Consider the following 10,000-nt stretch of genomic DNA (forward strand, 5'->3'; position numbering starts at 1 on the left):
ACATTAATAATAATAAGAAGAATAAGAATAATAACAATAATAATATTATTATCATCAATTTCAATGGCATTAAAAATAAAAAAATCCCACAAATTTATGGAAGAGAAATATCATGTGCAGTTACTTGGGCAGAGCACTTGTGAAGCCATCACAAACACCTACAGTGAACAATACAATGGGTTAATAGCGAGTGATGGTATGCAGGAATTACCTTTCTCACCTTCATATCCTTCTCTTTACTGTGCCAGTTCCTTCACGAGCTTCTTGAAAACACTCTATGCTTTGACTCATAACCCTGAGGGTTTCCTTTCTTATTAAGAGGCATGAAACATCAAACTACAACATAAATTTGCAAAGGGTACTTGTGCTGCATATTGCTGTGTATTTGAATGATACATGCAGGCAGTTGAAACACTATGTCTAGTTAGCGGCCAGAGATGGGTAAAGTTTTATGCATAGATAAGACCATTTGAACCACTGCTTGAGAAGCTTGCGCAAGGTCTCAGGATAACGAGAAGCATATGTAAGACCACGTGAAAGTTGGTTACAGGTTGAATACATGGTAAATTCTTAGTACACAGGCACCTCAACATTGCTTAAATTCTATAGAAGCCATTGATATTACCAAAATGATGGAATTCTGCAAAGAATTGAAGATTTTTTTTTTTTTTTTTTTTTAATATTTGTGGCATAAAGCTTAAATTTCACCATTTTACAAATTAACTGTCAAGGAAATCTAAAATTCTGCTTAAGAATACACTCCATTTATATATCAGGAAAGTGAAAAACTAGTATATAATGAAAATACTGAAATATGCCCTAAATAACTAGGCCTATTTGCTCTCCACATTTAGAACAGTTTTTGCTGTCTCCATTATTAAACACAAGGGCACTCCAACAAAGGACAATAACCTTTATTCTTGTACTTTCTTGAAGATGGAGCTTATAAACCTCCCTGGTAATGTATTTCTAATAAAATATTGAACCAATATAGGTTCTATTTTGTCAGAATATATATAGCAGAGGTTTGCTGGTCTTTGTTGAACATGAAGACCACAGGAATAGTTTGATCCTATGTCAATATTATACTTGCCTAAGACTGTCAACTATTCATTACAGATCATAAATCTCAAGTGGATTTCAACCAATCACAATTACAAGAAAAAAAGTTCCAATTTTGAAATGCATGACATTATAGGCTTTATAATGACATGGTAATTCTTTAGGTGTCTCCTGAACATTTACCAAAAATTTGTGTGATGATTTACTCAATTAGGCAATATGATTCTTTGGTATAAATGTATTATTTGCTAAATATTTGAAATATTAAAAAGTGATGATATGCAGATTTTAATAGAATTAGTTTATTAGAGTAGTTACTTCATACCCGGCCAGAAACTCTACTATCACTGTATTATGAACTCTTTCTTATCTTGATATGAATATTTTAACTTTATAAATCCACTTGACTAAAAACGGAACTTCATCTCATGTATATCGCAACTGAACTATCACATTTGATCTTATGTGTTTGAAGTCATAATATAAAACAGTACTTATAATTAAACACATAAGTCATCAAATCTTACCACGAAAGTTCCACTGAGCATTCTGAAACGGGGCCTGAAACTCCTCGTCGCTGTAGAATGGTATAGTATTCTCTGCTCAAGTTCCCAACTCTGACTCGATTCCGGACGTCATACCGTGTCTGTGTAGCCTCTTCTCTTCCCCCATATTTCGCTTTCTAAGAATATTAAGGCAGCTTCTCGAATGGGGCCGCCTAATGCCACCTAAGACAACAGCGGCCGAGGAGGCAACAGGTTGTTCAGCGTTCGCCATGCTGCTCTGTTTACAGTGATCAGCTGATCGACTTGTTTTAACTTTTTTTTTTTTTTTTTTTTTTTTGGGGGGGGGGGGGCTGATTGATTAGCATAATCAGCTGATCGACGTTTTATTTTTTGTACCTTTTGTCTTTTCTGTTTGTTTTTTCTTCTTTTATTTATCTTAATATCATTATTATTTTTTTACGATGATGAGCCGATTAGCGTTAACAAACATACCAATAACGTTTCCACTTTTCTTTCTAGTAATTACATTTACAGATACTAATTTTGTTCTTGGATTTGATTAAATTGCCTTTATTCTTCAATATCATTTCTTAACAACTTTAGATATTAATTCTTAAAATATTTTTAAGTTTGTAAATGTTCATAAATCTAAGTGTCATATAAGAATATAATTACGCAAACTTTCAGATTGTTCAAATTAAATATTAAGGGTCTCTCCCTCTCCCTCTCCCTCTCCCTCTCCCTCTCCCTCTCCCTCTCCCTCTCTCTCTCTCTCTCTCTCTCTATATATATATATATATATATATTTATAACTATACATATATACATATATATATATATATATTTATATACACACACACATATACACTAATATGCCTCCATGCACGCATTTATTTTTCGATAAAGCGACTAGGGACGATTCACACTTACTAGGAAAAGTAATATGATAGTTAATAATCACTCAAATGTCTTATTTTTATCGATATATATATACATACATATATATATATACATATATATATAACTATTGTATTTCATAACTCAAGGACAAGATTCTTTAGATGGTCATGTGAAGCTCTTGGCCAATCAGAGCTCGAGTTATTTTAATGCTAATCGTTTTTTAGTACTTCTACTTTTCCTTATATAGAGAATGGCTTAAGGGGTGACTCAATAATAAAAAAATATATATATCGTTAATCTGAAACATTACTTCAAATATTTGCTTTTTATCCAAAATTCTTGCTCTAATTAATACCAATTACTCTAGAATTATCAAAAGAAGGTTATAAATACATCTGTACTTTACATATTTCTTAAAATTACCTTAAACCTAAAACCCACAGCTACCGGTCCACACACATGTACTGTCGTTTTCTTTTATGAATTTGCAGCACGTAAGATGGCTTCAAAAGTTTTTTATTCAACCTTAAGGAGACACTTTTAACTTGGCTGATTTCCCATCACCTTGAGTCTTCGAGGAAATTCGTTCTAATGTTAGTGCTGTTGCTGCCGCTATGATTATTATAGTATTATTAACAGTACAAATAGTAATACAATATATGAATGGAGCCATCCGGAAAATCTAGAAATTGGGGTAGACAGAGGAGCTGGAGAGGATTAATAATTATGGTAAATTACTTTAGTTTACGGTAATTTTAAGTAGTTTTTAAAGTGCGGATTTTTAGATATTTTTATTTATATATTTATTTATTATTATCATTATTATTATTATTATTATTATTATCATTATTATTATTATTGTTAATGTTTATTTGGTTAGTTTTTTTAGTAATTCTTAAGTAAACGGTATTTATGATTACGTACTTGTGGAGCCATCTGTGTGTGAAAACAAACGATAAGCGAAAAAGACAGCGCATGTAGTATAGTAGGAGTTCCACCCCTATCGCCCAGTGGATGCCCCGGGGCGGAAGGTATACTGCGTGGCCAAACCTTAAACCTACCGTGAGGAAAGGTACAGGTGACGAGGATACTTTTTAAGGTACATCGAGGGAAAACGACGAAGACGAGGAAAAGAAAATAAAGAAGTATGGGAGAAAGAGAAGAGAGAAAGGAAAAAGTAAGTGGAGAAGAAGAAAAAAAAAAAAAAAAAAGGACAAAAATATAGAGCAGAATATGAAAAAAAGGGTAGTTTTCCGGGAGGAAAAGTGCAAGAAATATCCATTCTTAAGCGGACCGTAGTTTGTGAACGAAACCTTAACTGTAGTCTGAAACGTGGGTGTGAATGAAACGGCATTTTAAAACCTCATAAAAACCTTATTAGCATTTGAAAAAAAAGAAAAGAAAAGAAAAGAAAAAAGTGAATCCTCACAGAGATCTTAAAACATTAGAAAATAGCGCCATATATGTACACAGAAATCCAATATACAATACTGTAGTAGTGAAGATTAGCCTCCATTTTCCAGAGAAGATACTTCGGCAAAGAACTTGAGCGATGCGCAAGTTTAAATGGCGACAGAACACTGGATTTATATTGGTGATTCTAATTACGTTGTTCATGTTTCTGAAGGCGAAGGAGAAGCTGATGAAGAGAGAAGATGAAGCCGAAGGTAAGATAAGATTAAGGGAGGATATTGAGAAAAAATAATTACTGTATTTAGAGGTAGATAGATAGACTGTTGGATGGATGTGGAGACAGATAGGTTAATGGGTGGCTGGATAGATAATTAAATGGATTGATTGAAGACTGATAGACAGACAGAAAAAAATAGTTAGAAAAGAGCGAGAGAGAAAGTAAAGGTAAAGTTAAAGTTAAAAGGAGACGGAGAGGCAGACGATGGGGAGAGAGAGAGAGAGAGAGAGAGAGAGAGAGAGAGAGAGAGAGAGAGAGAGAGAGAGAGAGAGAGAGAGAGAGAGAGAGAGAGAGAGAGAGAGAGAGAGAGTTAGAGAGAGAGAGAGAGAGAGAGAGAGAGAAAGAGAGATAGAGAGAGAGATACACACACACTCATATATACATATAATACCCATATACATATATGCATATATATATATCTAAACAAATACACAAATATCTACACACACACACACACACACTTATACACACTTACTCACACATGTACGCGTGTATGTGTGTATATATTCATCTATCTATCCATAGATGTACTTAAGTATCAGTGTGCAGTGCACGTCTTTTCCTAATGAACCCTGCATTCCTTTGATCACCAATGGGCTTCATGAATCGCCGTTTTTCGCAGGGTCTGTCCCTGAGGCCGGACTGTGGTGGCAGACGCTCCTGTGCGGGAACCGAAGGCAGGAGAAGGCGGAGAAGACGCTTCCTCTGCCAATGCTGTTCAGGTGAAACACGCACACGCACACACGTGTATATATGTATATATATATATATATATATATATATATATATATATATTATATATATGTAGTATGTATACGAAGATATAGTTCAAGTATTGACAAGTATACGTGTGTATGTATGTGTATGAATAAATGAATAACAAATAAAATGAGATAAATAACAAATTAAAAGAACAGACATAAAATTAGAATAAATGGCCCGTCCCGCAGGGAGGCGGCGGCCGCGGCGAGCGACGCCAACGTGTTCCTGACGGAGACGTCTTGCCGGGCGCGGCCGGCGCCCCGCGCCTGGTGCGCCGTCGAGAGGTAGTTCTATTATCATTATCATCATTACTTTTGTTGTTATTGTTTTTATTATTATTATTATTATTATTAGTAGTAGTAGTAGTATACATACATACAAACATACATATATAAAAACATAAATATACATACATACATACATACATATTACATACATGCAAACATACACATAACCATACAAGCATACATACAAGTACGCACACATCATTACATGATACATCAGTACACGTAACGCATACCCAGCAAGAAACCACGCACATATACCCTGATTACCCCCCTCCCCCCAGCTGGGCCCGCCAGAACCCGGCGTCCCGCGTGTGGTACCTGCTGACGGCGCCGCAGCTGGACGACTCCGACGGCGTGGCGTCGCTCCTCCTGCGGGCGTACGGGAACCTCCGCTTCGCCTCCCTGGACGCCGGCGAGCTGTTCAAGGGCACGGCGCTCGAGGGCGTCTTCTCCTCCGCCGCCTGGTTCCTCCACTCAGGTGAGGGGGGGAGGGGCCTCCTTAATTAAGCGATTAAGCGACATTAATTTCTGTCCAAATATCCAAAGAAAAAAAATCATCTTCCTCCATTTATCTTGATTGATTTGTCTATCTGCATCCATTTTCGTCAGCTCTGAATAATCTGTTTGTGTGTATGCATCAGTTTTCATTAATCTGTTTATATGTAAGCATCAGTTGTGATTCATCTGCCCGCCAATCTATCTACGTGAATTTTGATACATCCTTCGGTATGCATTTATTTTTTTCATTAGTTCATATGTCTGTCTTGACTGATTTTGATCTATCTACCTACAATGATTCTGGTTAATCTATCTATCTGAGTTAATTCTGATTATCTATCTACACTGATTTCAATTAATCTATTTATCTATATACTATAATTCTGATAAATATATTTATTGTAGATCGCGCATGTCGAGCAAATAGCTAAAACGACAGAATGAATGAACAAATCGATTGAAAAGATATAGACAAAATATAGAGAAACAACAAATATATTGAAGTAAATTCGAAGAACAGCAAACAGACCCATTCCTAGGTGTACGAAGGCCTATATCCAAATAAGAAATCCATAGAATTCAAAGCGCCTTCACTCGCCGCCAGTGGTGTATTCTGAGGAGGACACTCGTGCAACTCCCCCCCCCCCCTCCCGTGCGGGCCATGACAGTGCTGCATGATCGTAATGGGAGTGACGAACAAGTCTTTATTAGGTTAACAGATGCTAAACAAGAAAAAAAAAGTAAAAAAAAAAAAATAACAATAGCAATAATAATAACAGTAATGATAATAATGATAATGCTAATGATAATAATAGTGATAATATTAATAATGTTTAGAACGACAAAGGTAGACAAAGGTAGGTACATTGAATAATCAAAACCAGATCCACACAACAGACAGATGTAGATAAACCGTAGAAATTGTAAATCCCTAGCCACAAACTCTCAAATTCCTTTTCCTCACCAACAGTATAACGCGACGTAATGCAGAAGAAATGATTCACCTTTTTTCTAGACAAAACCCGACGTCCAAATGTTAAACACTAACCCGCATAGAACAAGAAATACGCATATTAATAAATTCACAATCGAAATATAAACAACTCTACATTTCAGATTCGTTAACGAAATATAGAACAACAAATCAATATTTCAGATTCGTCAACGGAACATGAAACAGCAAATACATTAAATTATGTTCATTAACGAACTCCCCCCCCCCTCCCCCCGCGCAGCCTCTCCCGCCGTGGTGCTGAGCGACCTCCTGCGGGCGGCGCTGGTGTGGCGCTTCGGGGGCTTCTACTGCGACTCGGACACGGTCTGCCTGAAGGACACCAGCGCCCTCAGGAACGTGGCCAGCTACGCTCAGCAGGACATCGGGAAAATCGGCAGTTTCTGCTTCCACTTCCGAGATCACCATCGCTTCTTGGAGACGCTCATGGAGGTCCAGAGGGAGAATTTCCAGGTGGGAATGAGCAGGAATGGGAATCCTCGCTGGCAAGGAATCGGACGCATTCATTCTAGGGAATGCGTAGGGAAAGGGATTCGAAACCAACCTGACTCGGATTGGGCCTCGTCAGGGAGGAGGGTTTTGCATACCTCAGGAAATATATATATATATATATATATATATATATATATATATATATATATATATATACACACATATTTATATATACATATAAATATATATATATATATATATATATATATATATATATATATATATATATATATATATACACACACACACACACACATATATATATATATATGCATATATGAATATATACATATATATAAATACATATACATGTGTATATATATATATATATATATATATATATATATATATATATATGTATGTATATATGTATATATATATATATATATATATATATATATATATATATATATATATATATATATATATATGCGTGTGTGTGTGTAAGTATAGTATATGATGTGTGAAATCTGCGAATTATTCTTGTTTTATAACCCAGACAATATAAGAATATAATATATGCACACACACGCACCTCTACGCTACCTGTTCCTCCTCTTCCTAATGCTCTACCTCTTCCCATTCCTGCTTTTCCTGCTCTTCCCTCCCCGCCCTCCTGACCCCCCCCCCTCCTCCCCCTCCTTATCCTCCTCTTCGTTCTTCGATCCCTCCTTTCTCCCCTCCTCCTCCTCCTTTCCTCCCCTCTACCCTCCCTCTCCCCCTCCCTCTCCCTTCTTCCTCCCCTCCCCCCTCCCCTCCCCTGCACCGCCACTCCACCCTCAACCAGTTTCTCTTCAACCCGACAGCCGAACACATGGGATTCCGTGGGCCCTCTGTCGTTCACCAAGACGTCGCGACGACTCTGCGGCGAGGACGACCTGTCCAGGCTGAGCCCCGCCGGGAGCACGACGCCCGTGAGCTGCGGCGACTTCCGGCTGCTCCCCCCGCGCTTCCTCACGCCCGTCCTCTTCTACGACGTCGGGGAGATCTTCGCCCCGGGGGCGGGCAGGGACTTCGCCAGGGTGAGTGGCTGCGGGAGAGGGAGGAAGGGGGAAGGGGGGAAGGGTACGAGTGGCTGGGATTGGGAGGGAGATCGCCAGGGTGAGTAGCTGAGGGAGAGGGAAGAAGGGAGGATCCTATTGGATGGACTTCGCCAGGGTGAGTGGCTGAGGGAGAGTTAGGAAGGGGGTAAGGGTACGACTGGCTGGAATTGGGAGGGACGTGGCCAGGGTGAGTGTCCCCCTGGGTGAGGTTGCAGATGAGTTTTGGGGAGGCTGAGTTCGGGTTTATATATGTCCGATTGGCTGGGATTGGAAGAGATGTAAACGTCCGATTTCCTGGGATGAGAAAAAAAGTTAAGTTGGTAAGTGTAAGATTATCTGGAATTGTGAAAAAATTTGGTTTTGATTGCATTCGGTTGTTTAGAACTAGTTAGGAATAAAGATTGATAGGTATCGGATTAAAAGAGATAGAAAAGGAGACCGGGAGGGTAAGCATCCTGCCGGAAGAAGCTGGAAAGGAGTTCGAGAGTGTAAATATCTGACTGATCAGGCTTGCAAGTGCCATGAGGCGGATTGAAAATGAGTAAGAATGACCGATTTTCAGGGGCGAGAAAGGAGTTCATGTTGCTAAGTGACCGATTCACTGGGATTGGAAAATAACTCGGGTTTTGTATGTGTGTCCGATTCGTTGGGTATGGAGAGTGTTCATGTTGCTAAGTGTCCGATTCATAGGGATTAGCCAGGACCTCGGATTAGTAAGTGTTCAAGTGACCTGGGACGGGAAATGAAATCCCGAGAGAATGTCCTATACGATACTGATATGAAACAGGCTCATGATGCATGCAGGGCTATATATTCATAATCGAAAATAAATCCAGGAATTCGCAAGGACACGTCGTGGATCGTGGACTAAAAAGGAGGTCGGATTATTCAGTTCTGGGACTGTCATTTTCGTTATCATTGCAAATATTATCATTATGGTGATAATTTCCATCGTTCTTGTTCTTACTGTTATTATTTATATGATGACAATGGTAGTAATAATTCTAATACTACCACTACTTATATTGTTTCTAATGCTAATAATGATGACAATAATAATAATAATAGTAATTTTAATGATTACACACAGACACACACACACACACACACACACACACACACACACACACACATATCTATATATATATATATATACATATATATATATATATATATATATTTATATATACATACATACATATATTTATATATATACAAAAATATATGTATGTTTACATAAATATATATATATATTTATTTATTTATTCATATAAAAATAGTACGTCCCTTTGAATATAAATATTTACTTTTCCTTCAGAAATTCAACAGCACCTACGTCCTGCACACGTACACGAGCCGCAGCAAGGACATCGCCTTCCGCGCGGGGTCCGAGAGTCACTTCGATGTGGCGGCCAAGCTGTCCTGTCCGATCACCTACGAGCTCCTCTTAAGGAACGCTACTACTGTCTAGGTACAGAGCTTGAAGTGTTTAGTTCATTTATTTGGTCTGTCTCCCTCTCTTTCTCTATTCCTCTCTCTATCTCTTTCCTTCCCTCCCTCTCCACCTTCTTCCTTCCCCCTTATCTCTCTGAAATATAAATGGGTGTACATACAGATACACAGATAGCCAAACAGGCAGATAAACAGATGACCAGATAAATAAATAACCAGACAGATCAATAGACAGACAAAGACAGTTGGATAACCTAGCACAGAGGTCTGCAAATAGCCGACATATAGCCATTAAC

The 10,000-nt window shown here is 38.1% G+C and overlaps 1 protein-coding gene across 1 annotated transcript; it reads left to right on the plus strand.

The window, feature by feature from the left end:
- Positions 1–4,020: 4,020 nt before the first annotated feature.
- On the plus strand, positions 4,021–9,723 carry LOC125027902 (lactosylceramide 4-alpha-galactosyltransferase-like). Its single transcript, XM_047617032.1, has 7 exons — positions 4,021–4,135; positions 4,781–4,880; positions 5,109–5,204; positions 5,489–5,685; positions 6,941–7,170; positions 8,016–8,231; positions 9,571–9,723. Exons 1-7 carry the CDS (start codon positions 4,021–4,023, stop codon positions 9,721–9,723), a joined length of 1,107 nt encoding a protein of 368 aa, XP_047472988.1.
- Positions 9,724–10,000: the final 277 nt, after the last annotated feature.

This window comes from Penaeus chinensis, chromosome 8 (genome assembly GCF_019202785.1).
Source record: "Penaeus chinensis breed Huanghai No. 1 chromosome 8, ASM1920278v2, whole genome shotgun sequence".
Taxonomy (NCBI): Eukaryota; Metazoa; Arthropoda; class Malacostraca; order Decapoda; family Penaeidae; genus Penaeus; species Penaeus chinensis.